The sequence below is a fragment of the Callorhinus ursinus genome, unplaced genomic scaffold (genome assembly GCF_003265705.2).
Source record: "Callorhinus ursinus isolate GAN/ISIS: 27379988/994484 unplaced genomic scaffold, GSC_fseal_2.0 scaffold23, whole genome shotgun sequence".
Lineage (NCBI taxonomy): Eukaryota > Metazoa > Chordata > Mammalia > Carnivora > Otariidae > Callorhinus > Callorhinus ursinus.
Window position 1 is genome coordinate 13862063 of NW_027397085.1, and position 18042 is coordinate 13880104.

Sequence of the window (18042 nt, forward strand, 5' to 3'; positions counted from 1 at the left end):
TGCATTAATGAACAGAATTCCATAAATCAAAACTTGTATTTTGTTTAATTGAGCACTTAAAACTTCAAGATACATGATTTTTTTCTGAGCTGTGTTAAACATTTCCTACTTAATGTCCCTTAAGTCATGTTACTTAATGTTCCTACTTAAAGCTTATTTTAAACATTTCAGAATAAAAAAATGAACCAAACTCTCCCTGAGGTAAGTTTTTTACTGTTTCTGCAATGTAGCTATTTTAGTAGTATTTGCTATAACACTATAATGAAATCTGTCGGGAACTGGAAAAGAGGAGTTATTTTACTATAACTGAAAAACTGGAGCACATGTGAGAATTTCTGGTAACGCTGGGAATAGCGCCCTAAATGAAAATAATTACATCAACAAAAAGAAATTCTTCTTAGATCAGTCTTGAGGACTGAATAAAAATGATAAAGAAATATCACACTAGAGAAACTTTTAAGTCTTTAAATGAAAAGAGGAACTAAAAGAAGAATAACCAGGATTTGCTACATACAGCACCACCACCTACCAGGGCAGAGCCAACACCCAGAGTATGAAAGAAAACATCCCTTTCAAATCCATGGGGCAATTTTTACAAACTCATTTTTCGTGGGGCGGGGAAAAATAATCAGACAAATCAAAGGTAGCTTTGAAAATTTAATTTGGACCATATTTTCTTTCTCTTGCTGAAAACACCAAGTATTTCCGTACATTTTGGGTTCCAGAGCTTACAAAGGGGCAGTGGGTTTCCTGCAGTCACATACTGTACCCAACTTTCTATAGAAAGATCATTTTCCAACCTTGCTTTTGGGTATTTCCTTAAAAATGCTTTAAAGGTTCCTTATAATAAATGGCAAGTAAAACAAAGTAAGGCTTTATTTTCTCCTTTTTCCCCTTTTTTGGTACTGCATGTTGGAGGAATAAGGAAGGAAGACTTGTCACATGAGTGTTGGTACCCTGGGGATTGCTGCTGGGTCCTCTGAGGTGCACCCATAATACTGTGGGCCCGATGCACCGCTGCGGTGAGGAGCCTGGGATGGGTAAGTGCGGAGCGGCCTGTCACAGCCACGTCATAGCACAGGGGGTTCTGCGGGCTGCCCAGGGATTCTCGGGGCTCACAGCGCTCCTGGCCTTCAGGAGTAATAAAGGAGCTGGGGCCAAATCACCACCAGAGGTCTCCCACCTGATGCCGCAGTACCACAGGTTCCCTTCCGCGGGCCTTACGATATGCATTTAAAGACTAAATGTAATTACTGAAAATAAAATGAGAAAAAAATTCCTTTACTAATTTTTTGTATCAAATTAGTAAAATGAAAATAAAAACATTTGATAAAACATATTTTCTAGGTCAGATGAAAGCAACTCCCTTGCAAGATAACCTCAGTAATATATATTTGTCACTATTTATATATTTTTGCCTGGTGCACACATTTCTTCAATCGCATCATCTGAACAGCTTTGTCATCTTTCAAACTTGCAGTTTCATTAGCTTAAAAAAGGGATAAAGCAGCCAAATTAATACTAATTCTGGTTGCAGAAAGACATCGCAGACATTAACCTTCATCTTCTCAAGTGTTAAGAGCACATGATTAAAAGGTAATCACACGGTCTCCTCTCTCTTAACAGAAAACTAAGCAGCTAGTGTCATCAAATCTATACCTAGTAAACACAGGGCCCCTCTGAAATACAAAATTAAATTCTTTTGAGGAATAGGTTTGTGATTTTAGTTGTGCGGGATGTACATTTATTCACTCAATTTTGTAGTAAAAATGCATGGTCTTCACGTCTTTGTAATACACGAGGGATTTCTTCATCGCCTCAGCAGGCTCTCACACACAGACGGCAGGCTGGGTTCCTCGGCTTGTCTCCGAAAGGGGAGGCAGCCACAGGTCATGTGCTCTCAGAAGCCCTGCAAAAACTCTTGTAGCTGGGTGACGATCTCTGTGTCCACCGTCTCCATGAGGGACTGGAAGCCTTGCTCTCCCAGTAGCTCCTGCTGTGCCTTAAGCTTCTCGTAGATAAACTGCTGCAGCGACACCGTGTGCACCGGGTCCTTCAGGGCCAGCTGTGGGACAGAGAGGAGCCACACTGTGTTAAAGAGGCAAAACACGTCCCTCTTCCCTGTGACTACAAGGCTTTGTAATCTCCTCTGCAGCAACACAATTGCTTCTACCTCCCTTCTTATAAGGGATTCTCAAATAGTCCCACTGTGGAAAAGTTTGCCAGAGATTTCATTCAGTCTGTCCATCCTCAGTTCCCTAGGGCCTCTGAGCCTAAGCTGTCCGATGAGCCCAATTTCTCAACAGCTCAGGGTTCATCCACGTAAAGATTCAGAACCTGGGAGAAAGAACATGCCGCAGAGCATTTAAACACAACTGTCTGGGTTCCTCCTAGGCAGCTCAGGTGCTCCTGGTGCAGCTCAGGGAGGCCCTCAGGATCGACAAGAGGAAACACTGCCCTCTCCTGCGCTGCCAAGCTACTGACATTCACACGTATGCTTCCAGTTAAGAGAAAAAGAGAAAGAAAATCAAGAAAAAGATTTAAAAAAACAAAACAAACACGTACTCCTCTTCTCCCCCTGGGATATTTGGAAATCCAAAGAAATAAAACGAAAAGGAACCCACCATTCCATTTCCTAATGATAACGATCAAAACAGAAAACACCGTGGCCTCCTTTGTCTTTTCTGCGCATGTGCCAAACATATAGCTACACAATTAGTGCTGCTCTTCAAATTTATACTATCACACAAAAACTCCACTCCAACACATTTTAAGAATTCTGTATCTACTCATGTCATAATTTTGTTATAGGCATGTTGAAATAATCGTGGTATAAATACAATTCTAATATTGCCAAATAATCCCTCACAAGTGCTGTTCTCTACATTTCAGATTATTTCCTTAGACCTAGCTCGACTTTAGAAGAATTTACTAAAAGACACAGACAATTTTATGATTCCGGATACATATTATCAAGTTGTTTTTCCTATGGTTAGTACAGATTTAAAAGGTATGAGAGTTTTCAGATGGTGACATTGTTTTCAACACTGGTATTACCATTATTTAAATTCTTTATAATTTTAAGATTTTATTTATTTATTTGTCAGAGAGAGACACAGCGAGAGAGGGAACACAAGCAGGGGGAGTGGGAGAGGGAGAAGCAGGCTTCCCGCGGAGCAGGGAGCCTGATGCTGGGCTCGACCCCAGGACCCTGGGATCATGACCTGAGCCGAAGGCAGATGCTTAACGACTGAGCCACCCAGGCGCCCCCTAAATTCTTTTTAATTTAAGAAGTGAAAAATAACACACCCTACTTGAAGCCGTACATTTCTCTCATCATTAATAAAGGTGGACATCTGCAAGGCTTAAGTAAAGAACATGAGCTTATGTGCCCAATATGGCTGCACAGAAATTCTTCTTTTTCCTTACTGATTCTCAATTTTATTTTAGGTAGATGAAGTAGGTAGATGAAGTAGTTGGATCATATCTGCTGTTTGAGCAATGTAAAGAAATTTTAAAATAATGCCCATAAATGGGAAATATAACTGAGAGGCAGAGACAAAGATGGCATGAATTTGAAATTAAACCCCGTAGGTGACCAATCCAGAGTTGTATGATAAATCCAAGGCAAGGATGAATTCAATCCTCACTGAAGGTGGACAGGAGGGAGAACACTAAGAAGAACTGCAAACACAAAGCCCTGCCTTCACAAGACTGAAGATACCACTGTACAAAATGCACAAAAACTGAGGATGAACTTCTCCAAATATTTGCTCTCTTAAGCAAAACGCAGTAATGTTTAGTATTATTTTAATTAAAGTGAAATAGATCTCTTGCTAAAGAGGATGTGCACTTTGTTGAAATATCATGAATTATCTGTAACTAAAACCATCTGCTACAATATGAGAGAAACAGAACCGAGCTTGAAATTGATGTTCGAACAAGGGACTCCAACTACTGAAATGAGCTTAGCAGAGTGGTTTAAACGCTGTTTCAATTTCCTATAAACAACTGCGAACAGTTAACTTATCAAATCTCCACCCTTTAATTTTCAACAGATTAATAAAAAGGAAAAGTATCATATTAGTACCCACCAGATATGGCATACCACTATATTGGTATAATATTTTTTTTAGGTATCTTCATCAGTCATACAAAGATTAAAAGCATTAGTCTCCTATGGAAGGAAAGCTGTGGAAGGGAGAAGGAAGAAAAAATACATAATCTCCAAATGGACATTTTAAAAAAATCTTTAAAAAAAAGCTTTTCTTAGCTAAAATACCATGTTAGCAAACAAATGTCTATTTTGGCTTGTGGTAGAAATTCATTAATCATAGCTATTAATACTTTCTTCTGAAGAAATCTATGAAATAGATTAACTAAATGATTTTCTGGAGAAAAATTCCTGCTGTGCATCCACTAAAAATCCAGGTATCATTTCTCTGAATGTTGCAGTGCCGTTGCTAGAATTAAAAGACACTGAAGTCGTTAACAGCATTTTCAAAACTGTTGTTTTTATATAAATAATGCCCACATTATGTAATAAACTCAATTACCTGATTTAATGTGAAAAAATACAGAATATTTACATGTTCACTGGGTGGTACATTCCTGAGAAAATAATTATTTTTATAAGGTAATAAGCAAATTATAATTAGGAAGATAACTCTGCTGTTGAGAAAACTATACTGCAAAAGTAGATATGAAGTAGACTTCTAATTCCAAAATAAGAGAATAAAGTATTTTGCTAATTCTTCCAGCTAAGTACAACTAAAACCCTTGGACATTATATATATATATATAACATAGGAAACAAAAAGGTGAAGAGAAGAAGGCGGAGTGGATAGGGCTCCAGTCCTGAAGGCAAGTCCCAGCGCTGAGCATCCTGGCTTTCTTCTCGCCTCATAGATCACGAATTTGGGGCTAAAGACGCCCACAACCCGGACATGCTAACAAGCACAGATGAAAAAAGCTCCAACAAAAAGTCTGCCCTCTATCCAAAGGGCCAGTAAGGGACCGCATAGCAAGACAGAAAACTTTCAGACAGTAATTGGTCTATTTCATTCAGCCAAACACCAAGCCTACACTGTGGTTCCATCCCACTCATGCCAGGCTGTTGAAAAGGATCTGACCCACCCATCCCGCAACAGAGTCTGTGGAGATGCTTGGCCAGCCTGGAACCCCCTTCCAGTCCCAGGGAGGTATGAGTGGAGGCCTAGTGGGGAACCCTGCCTTCTGCACCCTTCTGGCAGTGACCAAGTGCAACAGGCACTTCTGTCAGAGTGGTGTCAAAAGAAGGTGGCTAAAACAGAAGGTTTAATAAGATTCAGAATCCAGAAATACCAAAAAATATCCAGGTTTCAATAAAAAAAAAAAATCACTCATCACCAAAAAGAGGTGTCAGGGGCAGGAGGGAAAACGGTTTAATTACAAAAGGGCAACAGAGGGGTCTTTGGGTGATGGAAATGTTCTGTATCTTGACTCATATTCTGGTCGTGAGGCTATAGTTTTGCAAGATGCTATGAGTGGGGGACACGGACAGCAACACATCACAAACCAGAGCGCTCAGTGATCTGCTAACCTCAAACACCAAGAGTACACTGGGAGCCGCGGCATTAATTTCCTGAAGGTAAATGACCAAAACAGTTTGGTACCTACGGGCCCAAACTGAAACAAGTTAATCACCAAAGAATCTTATAAAATCAGAAACCGTTTATTCTTCTTTTCCACACATTTCCAACAAGTGTGATTATTTTTGCTCAGGTGCAGGTTTGCTCAGATGTACAAATATGAAGACATAAAAACCTTCTACAGAAAAAACAAAGGCAACAGTATTGAGGCTCTGCTGACAACACAGAAATATTGGGAATAATGGGAAGAGACAGCAAACTATTCAAAACGGACCCAGACTAGATGTGATGTGTGGTACTGGGGATCGCAACCCGCAACTAAGACCATTAGTGCAAAACTGGTGATATCTAAATAAAGCCTGCAGGTTAGTTAACAGTAATACACCATTGCTGGTTTCTCAACTTTTTTTTTTTTAGACATTTTTTTTTAACGATTTTATTTATTTATTTGAGAGAGAGAGAATGAGAGATAGAGAGCACGAGAGGGAAGAGGGTCAGAGGGAGAAGCAGACTCCCCGCTGAGCAGGGAGTCCGGTGTGGGACTAGATCCCGGGACTCCAGGATCATGACCTGAGCTGAAGGCAGTCGCTTAACCAACTGAGCCACCCAGGCGCCCATGGTTTCTCAACTTTGACAAACATGGCCTGGTAACATAAGATGCTGACATTAGGGAAAACTGGCTGAGGGGCACATGAGGAGAGCTCTGTACTACATCTGCTACTTTCCTGTAAACCTAGAACTGTTCCAAAATAAAAAGGGCATCTCTCTTTATGCCAGTACCAAACTGTTTTAATTACTGCGCCTTTGTGATCAATTCTGAAATCACAAAGTGTGATGCTTCCCAAGCTCTGTTCTTTTTCAAGACTATTTTGGCTACTCAAGGTCTTTTGTGGTGCCTATGAATTTTAGAACTGTGTTTTCTATATCTGTAAGAAATGCCACTGGAATTTCGACGGGGATTACACTGAATCTGAAGATTGCCTTGGGCAGTATGGACATCTTAATATAAGTCTTCCAACCCATGAATACAAGTATCTACTTGCCTGTGTCTTCTTTAATTTCTTTCATCAATATTTTGTAGTTTTCAGTGTACAAGTCTTTCACTTCCTTAAATTTATGCTGAAGTCTTTTATTCTTTTTGATGCTGCCATAAAGTGAGATTTGTTTTCTTAATGTCCTTTTCAGATTGTTCATTTAGTACGTAAAATACAACTGATTTTTTGTGTATTGACTTTGTATCCTGCAACTTTACTGAATTTGTTTATTGGCTCCAGGAGTTTTTAAAAATAGGTCTTCAGTGTTACAAACAATGAATCATGGAACACTACATCAAAAACTAATGATGTAATGTATGGTGATTAACATAATAAAAAATTATTTAAAAAAATAAAAATAGGTCTTCAGTGTTTTCTATATATAAGATCACGTCATCTGCAAAAAGGGACAATTTTACTTCTACCTTTGCAATTTGCGTGCTTTCATTTCTTTTTCTTGCCTAATTGCTCCGACTAGGATTTCAGGTACTACGTAGAATGTACAGAACAACTAACAAAAAACAACGTCTAGAAGTAATGCCACACATACATAGTCAAGTGACCTTCAACAAGGGTACCAAAAGTAGACAATGACGAAAGGATAGTCTCTTCAACAAATGGTGTTGAGAAAACTCGATAGCCAAATGAAAAAGAAATAAATCTTTATCTTTCACCACACACAAAAACCAACTCAAAATAAGTAAGACTTAAACGTAAGGCTCCTAGCAAAAAACGGGAAAAGCTTCATGCCGGTTGGCCTTGGTGAAGATTTCACAGATACGTCAACAAAAGGAAAACTGGCAAGGGAGACTACAATAAACAAATTTTATAAGTTATTTAAAGAAACTTAAAAAGTGTATCCCTCAGGTCATTTGGTGCGGGTACAAGCTGCCTTAGACACCTCAATTAACTTAAACAAATGTTCAATTAGACAACATCTAAGCAGCAAGGCTGGCAAGCTCATTTTTGAAATGAGAAAAAAATGAGGTCTCTAGGCTTTGAGTGACATCCAAGGTTGATTTTTCTCAAGGTAATGACATCAAGAGAACCAGAATACAGACTTCCAAATTTCTGGCTTTGTTCTCTTCCTATTACTTCCATATGCCTAACGCCCACTCTCATCCTCCAAGAAAGTACATGATCATTTAAGAAATATTTCCATTAAAATGATTAAGATAAAATTAGAAACTTATAATAGGTTTCCGTTATTAGAAGATAATTACCCAAAAATCCTGACTCCAGGGCAATGCCAAATAAATTAAGTGCTAATAGCCTAACTCACTTCAAAAGTCCATACACTGGATTTTAATAAGCAAGTAGTTTGGTACTCCTTGACTGTGAAATTATTACTTTAAGACAGAATGGTTCTGGTTGAACGGTTTATCAGGTTCCTCTGTTGGTAATTATAGCCTTCTGACATTTGCCTGGACCCATAATGTGGTTAGTCTTCAAGTTGGTGTAAGATTTTAGCTCCTGTGGTGCCACTTACCAGGATGTACATTTCTTGTTCTTCGAGATTTTGAGTCCTTAAAACTAAAAAATATTTCACTGCATTAAATCAGCAATTTCACCCAGCAGGAATTCACATAGCTGAATCCTTTATTTTTCTTAGGTTATGTGGCATATCATATCACTGTTCACTTTATAAGCCTCCATATACCCATGATAATTTTTCAGAAATTTTCTATAAAGTTATTTTTGTTGGAATTTTGCTAGAGAGAAGTTTCCTACCTTTAAAAATGCAAAAGATTTTTGTAAGAATAGTGATATACTTTCCATGGAACCTGGTAGAATATGTATAACCACACTAGCTATGCAACAGACCAAAAATCTTAAAAGGAAAATTTGCCTACAACAATGCATTTAACCATGTAGTCTTCAAAACTTCCTTAGTTTGATCTTTGGTTTAAAATTCCCTTTTTTGGGGCGCCTGGGTGGCTCAGTTGGTTAAGCAACTGCCTTCGGCTCAGGTCATGATCCCAGGGTCCTGGGATCGAGCCCCGCATAGGGCTCCCTGCTCGGCGGGAAGCCTGCTTCTCCCTCTCCCACTCCCCCTGCTTGTGTTCCCCCTCTCTCTGTCTCTCTCTTTCTCTGTCAATTAAATAAATAAAATCTTTAAAAAAAAATAAAATAAAATTCCCTTTTTTGATCCCTCATTGTTTCACTATAGGGAACTGTGAATTTCTGAAATATATCTACATCTAAATTTCTAAAATCTGTTGGATGTGAACTCTCCTAATTCAGTGGCTTAACAAAGAGTTTGAGTCCTATAGATGCCAACCTGAACCCATCTCATCAATAGGGCCCAGCAATGCAAATTCAGTCACTAATTAAACCCAGTGTGGAACTCAAATTCCAAGGTAGCCAGCAAGATTTTTATCATCACTGCTGTAGCTGTCCACTGAGGAATTTAGACCACAGTTTCCATCTGATGAACTTGTGAGTAAAGGAGCTGTTTTACACTGCTAGGTCTAGAATGACTGGGACCCAGGCTTCATGAGATAAAAATGACAGTGCATATATGTCTCAGTGACAAAAATGCAAATTATAATTTAGCAATGAGTTTATAACCCAGGTTTTCTGATAAAACTGTTTTTCTCTCCATCAGTCCGAGACCATTACTACTTGGGTATTTTTACTCTACTTTCAGTCTTATTCTGGTTATGTCTTTCTAGGTGCTTCATTCAAATCTTTATAAAGTAAGCTTAAGAAAAATGCACAATTTAATCAGTGAGCCAAAGTAAGTATTCAAGCCCAGATCTGAGCAAGAGAACATCTGCTTATTTCTTCACATTTGTTTCAGTATCGTATGTTCTTCATCAGAGTGATTAAATAGCAATCACAATATTATATCTGCATTTACTAAACTCTAATCACAAGCAAGGCATGTGCTAAGCACAGGTTAAGGCTTTTACACACATTATTTCATTTAAAACTCACAATAAGGAATCCTGAGGAGGAGAGGAAACCCACACCATGTAACCAAACATTTCTGCAGAGGTTTTCACCCTGAGCAGCACACTGGGCATCATTTGAGGAACATTAAGAATTGCTGATGGCTAAGTCTCACTTCTAGAGATTCTGGTGTAACTGGGTTTCAGCACTAGAATTTTTAAAAGCTCACAAGAATCTGATATGTATTTAAGAGAAAGAATGCTATAGAAAATTTTGAAAAAAGTTTTGAGGACTGAAATTTCAAGTAAACCCAAGAAAATCTCTACAGATATCTTCATATTCATTAAAGTAAGTATAGGTAATAGACTCAATAAAACATATGACACTTCAAAATAAAAACTCTTAAACTAGTAATTCTAAGCCCTGTAACTTAATTCCCATATACAACCCCGTATTCTACAAACTCTTCAGGGCTTCCTTTCTCCTTCGGTTCCAAGAGACATTTGCTTTACTGTAGGCAGACTAGGAAGCGGCAGTGTCCCTTTTTTTTTTTTTTTTTTTTTAATAAATGTTTGACTCCTTCACCAACCAAAAGTTTGATGCCTTTTTGATTGTAGTTTTTGATTCCCCACATCACAAGGTAAGTAAAATACAAATCTGTAAGGGACCTTTATTTTGCCTGCTTTTCCTAACTGGTTATTGCTAGTAAGCATCAGCAATACACACTGGCATGTTTATCACTTAATTGGTTACCTTGTTAAACTCTCTTTACTTGCCACTTGATTTGTTGATCTTCCTGGACTTTTCTGACTTAAACATTCATTTAAATGACTAATGACTTGTCTCTTTGCCAATACTTATATCCACATTCACTCAAACGCACTCTTACTCTCTTCTCATCACATTGGCTAAAAGTTCTACGTGACACACTACCACCAAAATTTTTTACTCTTCTTCCTAGGTACATAGATAGATCACATCTCCCAGTCAATGGAATGTGAGCAAAAAAGATATGTCATAACCCAGCCTGACCCTTAAACCACTCCATCTCATTCTTTTTCTCCCTATCTTCCAACTAGACAGAAGCCAAGATGGCAGCATCCTCAATACATCTAGATCATCCCTGAATGACTCTGTGAATTACATAGCCACTCATAATTCTCTCCTTTTTTTTGTTTTTCCTGAGTGAAAAAAATATACTGAGATTCCAGGGGTCTGTTTTTGAAGATGACATTCTCTGGCATTTAGATCATTCTCAACAGTGGTATGTTTATGTTTAGATTCAAATAGCTATTTCAAAAATCACATTAAAGTCATATTCTTCTATTCCTATTTCATTAACAAATTTTGCCGGGAATAAATGCCAAATTTTTAATGTTGGATTAAATTTGCTAATAGTAACTTACTGTTTTGCATCTATTTTTATAAATTAAAAAAATTACTCTTATCTTTTTTGTTTTATTCTTCTCCTGACAGGTGCCACAGTTTTCTAGGTTCAATCTTTTCCTTAAAATTTGATAGTTCAAAAAGAAATAAGAAAAAAGGAATGAAGGAAAAATGGGGAGAGAGAAAAAGGACAAAGGGGGGAGAGAGAGAGGGAAGACAAGCTGCTGCTAAAAGGATACCACTAGTAAAATTAAATGCATTAAACTACATTTCTTTTTAAATTAATAGTACATCCCAGTAACACCACTTATGAAATGAGCAAACAAGAAACATCACTAAGGGAGGGTTTTTTTAGTTTGTTTTTTTTTTTTAGAAAAATGGGGAGACAACCTAAAACATTTCTTTTTTTTAATTTTTTTATTGTTATGTTAATCACCATATATTACATCATTAGTTTTTGGTGCAGTGTTCCATGATTCATTGTTTGTGCATAACACCCAGTGCTCCACGCAGAATGTGCCCTCCTTAATACCCATCACCAGGATAACCCATCCCCCTCCCTCCCTCCCCTCTAGAACCCTCAGTTTGTTTCTTCCATGGTTATAAGTCTATCTCTACCTGATCCTTTTTAATTTTTCATTTTTTGGTAATTATATTTTATGAAAAAATTGTCTATTCTGACAAGATTTTGCATTGACTAGCCAGGACTTGCATGTATAATCCTTGAAGTTAGAGGTGCCCTTATACCTAGTATTTTGTATTTATGTTCACCCGCGCACATCCCCCCTTGACTGTGGTCCACCAGAGTAGGGCTTAGGGAGGTCACGTGAGCAATGGAGTTTTTGCTCAGGTCCATTTTCCAGCGGGCCCCCGTGGGTTGCCCATCCTCTGGTAATTTCCCAGTTCCAGAATGTGTAACTGGACTGAACATATTTAGCATCTGGCAGAATCCCCATACTGGGTTCTGGGTTTCCTTAAGGCTTTCTTTTATTCACATCTTGAAATGAGTTGTCTGGGTTTTTTTTTAAGATTTTATTTATTTATTTGAGAGAGAGTGAGAGAGCACAAGCAGGGGGAGAGGGAGAAGCACATTCTCTGCTGAGCAGGGAGCCCGACTCACCTCCGGGCTTGATTCCAGGACGCTTAACCAACTGAGCCACCCAGGCGCCCCTGAAATGAGTTCTGAGTTAATTTATTTTCATTCTTTCTTGTTAATAAAATTACTTAAGGCTATGAATAATTTAGTTGCATCCACATATTTTAAGTGTAATAATCTCACTGTGGTATGTCACCTACCTGTTCAAAACTGCAAGCTTCCTCTTTAAAATACTGTTTTAAAAACTTTATGTGACCAGTATTTTTTCTCAACCGTTGTTTAATTTCTGGTTTTACTTCACTGTAGTCAAAAAATATGATCTGTACTATTTCTACTCTGAGAAATTTGGTCTCCTTTGTAAGCCTAGAATATGCTCAGTTTTTATACACATTTCATGAACATTTGAAAAATGTTTATTCCATTGATAGGATAGAATTTTTATTTATAGGCACTAAATTAAGTGCCTGATTATATTACTGATTACATTGTTCAGTTCTGTCACCACATACCCTGTAGGAGACCATCTTAGGTTCAACTAAACATGTAAGACCCCAAGACCATCACAGGCTATTTTTAGCATCAGTTTACTCAGAAGGGCAGAGGGAAGAGGACATATCACAAAATGGTAACGTTTAAGGAGAATACAATAAATTTTGGACCATTAAAAATGTTGTGATCAGGGGCACCTGGGTGGCTCAGTCGGTTAAAAGTCTGCCTTCGGCTCAGGTCATGACCCCAGGGCCCTGGGACAGAACCCTGAGTCGGGCTCCCTGCTCAGGGGGGAGCCTGCTTCTCCCTCTGCCTCTGCCGCTCCCCCTCTGTCTGCCACTCGCCCTGCTTGTGCTTTCTGTCAAATAAATAAAATCTTTAAAAAAAAATTATGATCATAGGTGCATTTTTAGAATCCTATACATTACAGCAGTAAATCAAGAACGATCTTCATGGAGTATCTCTAATATTAAAAAAATTCTTAATGCATCATTAAACTAATAAATAATTGAAAGATATTCTTCTTGCATTCATGTTGTTATCAAAATAAAATGACTACGTAACAAAGTGTAACCGAGTATTTAGGGGTGTGCAATCAGTGTTCCTAAATTAGGCAACAAAAGCCTACTAGACTGATCTAAATGTATTACTTCTCAGTAGTGCCTGTGTTCTACTACTTCTTTTCCAGAAATATCAATATTCATGTTGGTCCATTCTGTGAGAGAATATACTATAAAACCAAACATGTGCCCGAATACCTTGATCCAGTTATATGTAGTTTCCAGGTGATGAGAAAATGGAAAGAGGATAAAGAGAAACAGGAAAAATCAGATGAGATTTCTATTCACAATTTAAATGTCATCTTTGGATTGAGTTTTCTGAATATCACTTATTCCTGCCAATACTGTTATGAAAGGGATCGAGAAATCAACATCACAAGTGTAAGCCACCCTATTATAGGAAACACCTGCTCCCTTACATCTCCTTACTGCTCCAACTGTCTCTATGGTTCCAAGAAGTGAGATCATTGAGCACATCTTATGAGAATCTCAAGGTTTTTGATAACATGCTTTATAAGCTTAAGCTAATCAGATGAAAGGTTAAAAAGTGCTATAAATAGGAAATGCTGAAAGGGAACTTACAAAGGCAAAAAAATTTAATAATAAGCCAATGCTCTCAATCTATTTCAAAAACTGGGCTTATCATTTCATCAAAGTAAAGCCATCAATAATTTATAAAAAATGACAGAATATGATGGGAATGAATGGGGGAACAAAAACTTTCTATTGTGACCATCTGCTGATATAGCAAAATCATTGAAGAAACTGCAGTATTTTAAGACCTGCATTAACTCACTATTTCTGGGAAGGGAAATACTGCTCTATGGCTCTTTAACCTAAATTTGCTGGAGTACCTCGCATGACCTCATGCATGATTTAAACTATGTAGTGTAGGGGCGCCCGGGTGGCTTAGTTGGTTGAGCGACCGACTCTTGATTTTGGTTCAGATCATGATCTCAGAGTCATGAGATTGAGCCCTGCATTAGGGCTTGAGCTGGGCATGGAGGCTGCTTGGGATTCTCTCTCCCCCACTCCCTCTGCCCCTCAGCCCCCCATCACATGCGCATGCCCTCTCTCTCTCTCTCAAAACAAAACAAACAAAAACCCAACAACCATTATAATATGCATCTGTAGCTGTTCAATTAAAAAAAAAAACAACTATGGGACTTCATCAAGATAAAGGGAAGGAAACAATCAACAAAACTAACAGGCTACCTGCAGAATGAGAGAAGATATGTGCAAATGACATATCTGATACAGGGCTAGTATCTAAAATATATAAAGAACTTATCAAACTCAAAAGCCAAAAAACAAATAATCCAGTTAAGAAATGGGCAGAAGACATGAACAGACCTTTCTCCAACGAAGACATCCAGATGGCTAACAGAAATATGAAAAGATGCTCAGCATCACTCATCATTAGGGAAATACAAATCAAAACCACAATGAGATACCACCTCACTCACATCTGTCAGAATGGCTAAAATTAACAACATAGGAAATAACAGATGTTGGCAAGGATGCAGAGAAAGAGGAACCCTCCTACACTGTTGGTGGGACTGCAAGCTGGTGCAGCCACTCTGGAAAGCAATGTGGAGGTTCCTCAAGAAGTAAAAAACAGAATTACCCTACGACCTACTAATTGCACTACTAGGTATTTACCTAAACGATGCAAACATAGTGATTCAAAGGGGAATGTGCACCCTGATGTTTACAGCACCATTATCAACAACAGACAAATTATGGAAAGAGCCCAAATGTCCATCAACTGATGAATGGATAAAAAAATGTGGTGTGTGTGTGTGTGTGTGTGTGTGTGTGTGTGTGTGTGTGTGTGTGTAAAATGGAATATTACTCAGCCACCAAAAAGAATGAAATCTTGCCATTTGCAACAACATGGATGGAGCTAGAGTATATTATACTAAGTGAAATAAGTCAATCAAAGACAAATACCGTATGATTTCGTTCATATGTAGAATTTAAGAAAACAGATGAACACAGGGGATGGGAAGGAAAAATAAAATAAGATGAAAATTGAGAGGGAGGCAAACCACGAGAGATGCTGAATTCTAGGAAACAAACTGAGGGTTGCTGGAGGGGAGGTGGGTGCGGGCTGGGCTAGATGGGGGATGGGTATTAAGGAGGGCACTGTTGAAGTGCCACTGGCATACAGTTACATTAGTTTCAAGTGTACAACATGGTGCTTTGACAACTCCACATCTTATGCTGTGCTCACCATAAATGTAGCGACGGTCTGTCACCATACAACACTAATTCAGTACCACTGGATATTTTCCCTATGTGTACCTTTCACCCCCACAGCTTTCATTCCATACCTGGAAGCCTGTATAGCCCACTCCCCTTCATCCATTTTGCCCATCCACCCATCAGTTTGCTCTCTGTATTTATAGGTCTGTTTCTGCTTTGGGTTTATCATTTGTTTAGTTTTTGAGACTCCACAGATGAGTAAAACCATATGGTATTCATTTTTCTCAGTCTGACTTACTTCACTTAGCATTATACCCTCTAGGTCCATCCACGTTGTTGCAAATGTAAAGATCTCATTCTTTTTCACAGCTGAGTTAATATTCCACTGTATATACATACACCACATCTTCTTTATCCATTCTTCTACTGATGGACATTTGGGTTGTTTCCCTATCTTCTTTATTGTAAATAATGCTGCAGTAAAAACAGGGGTGCATATATCTTTCTGAACAAAATTAATGTTTTCATTTTCTTTGGGTAAATACCCAGTAGTGGAACTAACGGATCCTATGCTATTTCTAGTTTTAATTTTCTGAGGAACCTCCATGCTGTTTTTCCAGTGATTGCACCAATTTACATTCCCACTAAGAGTCCACAAAGGTTTCTTTTCCCCACACATGCTCACCAACACTTGTTATTTCTTGTCTTTTCGTTCTAGCCATTCTGACAGATATGAGTGATACCTCATTGTGGTTTTGCTTTGATGACAATTTTCTGATGGCTCCCTATTCCTACCAAACAAAATCCAAATTTCTAGCTTTCTATAGCTGCCCTAACTACCACAAATTTATTATTTTACAATTCTATATTAGGAATCCAGAACACACTCTCTGGGCTAAAGTCAAGGTGTGTCAGCAGGGCTGTCTTCCTTTCTGAAGGCTCTAGGGGAGAACCTCTTTTTCTGACCTTTCCAAAAGCCTCTGGAGGCTGTCCTCCTCTGTCTTCAAAGCAACAGCACGCTGAGTCTTTCTGACACTGCATCATTTTGACCCTCTCTGCCACCTCTCTCTTCCACTTTTAAGCACTCTCACGATCACTTCTGTCTCACCTAGATAATCCCCCTTACCCTCAATCACCTGATGAGCAACCTTAATTCCACTCTGCAATGCAACCAAACATATCCACAGGGGACATAACATACTCAGAGGACCCAGCGATTAGGACATGGACTTCTCTGGGGGATGAGAGGGATTATTTTTCCTACCACATTTATCACATGGTACACCAGGCCCCATACAACGCAGCTGTTATTTGGCACACAGTAGACAACTAAATAAATGTTTCGGAAGTGACACTCCTCCCACTACCCAATATTCATTGAAATAAAATAAATCATTACTTACTCTGAGTACTGTAGGATGTTTAGCAACATCCTTGGCTCCTACCCACTAAATTACAATAGCACTTCTCAGCCTTGCGACAATAAAAAATATCTTTAGACAATGCTCTAAGTGCCCTGGGCCTGGGGGAACAAAGTAACACTCAGCTGAGAATCCCTTTTAAACACAGACCTATTGTTTGCATTAGAAGTCAATGTAACTCCACTTAACTCACACAAGGACATAAAGTCATCTACACTACAAAGGGTCAAGAAAGAAACTCATTAGTTCCTTCACTGTAGTTTCTTGCAGCTCAGAAAAAAAGTGGAGGGGAAGAATTTAATTCAGGTTTAAGTTGAAAGAAAGTCGTAACACCTGGATAGTTTCTGTAACAAAACCTTTCCCCTTTTGTACCTGTTTTATTTTAAAGTGCTTTATTTCAAGGCACAGTTCCCAAAAAATCAGATGACTTATTAATATGATATCACATACATTATCACACATGAGATATAAGATAAGTATAAAACTCTGCAAAGCACTATTAAAGTCTGTCACAGATCATTTCACCTCGCTTGGGTTCATATAAAAATGAATTAAAGTAGCTACGATATAATGACATCCAAACCATTTAAAACGTAAATGCCTTAGTTTAATAAATCCCCTTTCAGCAGAAGTAATGTTTTATTTTTGAACATAGCACTATATACAGAAGAATAAAACTATTTTAGGCAGTTTTAAATTAATGTAAAGGGACATATTCTTTCTTATATTTCTTTTTCTGACCCTGAATCATGGTAGTACATCTTAGCTTTTGATATAAGCTATGTCTTTATCTCAGTTAGGCTGAGACCCTAAAGAAGCAATTACTTTCAATGCACTGTTTGAAAGAACAAACTGGAGTATTACTAGATTGATCTACAAAATACCCTAAAAGGAAAACAAACCTGCAATTCTTACCATTAAAATAGCCAACATCTTATACCTCTGACTTTCAAACAATACTGTTTTTGGTGTTTTGCAATTAGCATTACTCCCATTTTATTTTATTTTAATTTTATTTTTTTTTAAGATTTTATTTATTTGAGAGAGAGAGAGAGAGAGAGAGAGAGCCAGCACAAGCAGGGGGAGCAGCAAGCAGAGGGAGAGGGACAAGCAGACTCCCTGCTGAGCAGGGAGCCCAGCCGACAAAGGGCTCTATCCCAGGACTCTGGGATCATGACCTGAGCCGAAGCCAGATGCTAAATCGACTGAGCCACCCAGGCACCCAGCATTACTCCCATTTTCAGTTGAGATTTTTAAACAATTCTTTATATAATGATAAATTTGCAAGTAAAATAACATCGCAAACATCATCAATGAGTATTA

The 18042-nt window shown here is 38.3% G+C and overlaps 1 protein-coding gene across 1 annotated transcript in view; it reads right to left on the reverse strand.

Annotated features, from left to right (window-relative positions):
- Window positions 1-648: 648 nt before the first annotated feature.
- The window catches only part of IPO11 (importin 11), a 194692-nt gene continuing 177298 nt past the window's right edge, over window positions 649-18042 (reverse strand). The window contains exon 30 of the mRNA XM_025892346.2: window positions 649-2065. Within this exon, the coding sequence (XP_025748131.1) occupies window positions 1901-2065 (165 nt within the window). The 3' untranslated portion in view covers window positions 649-1900. The remainder of the gene's footprint in view (window positions 2066-18042) is intronic.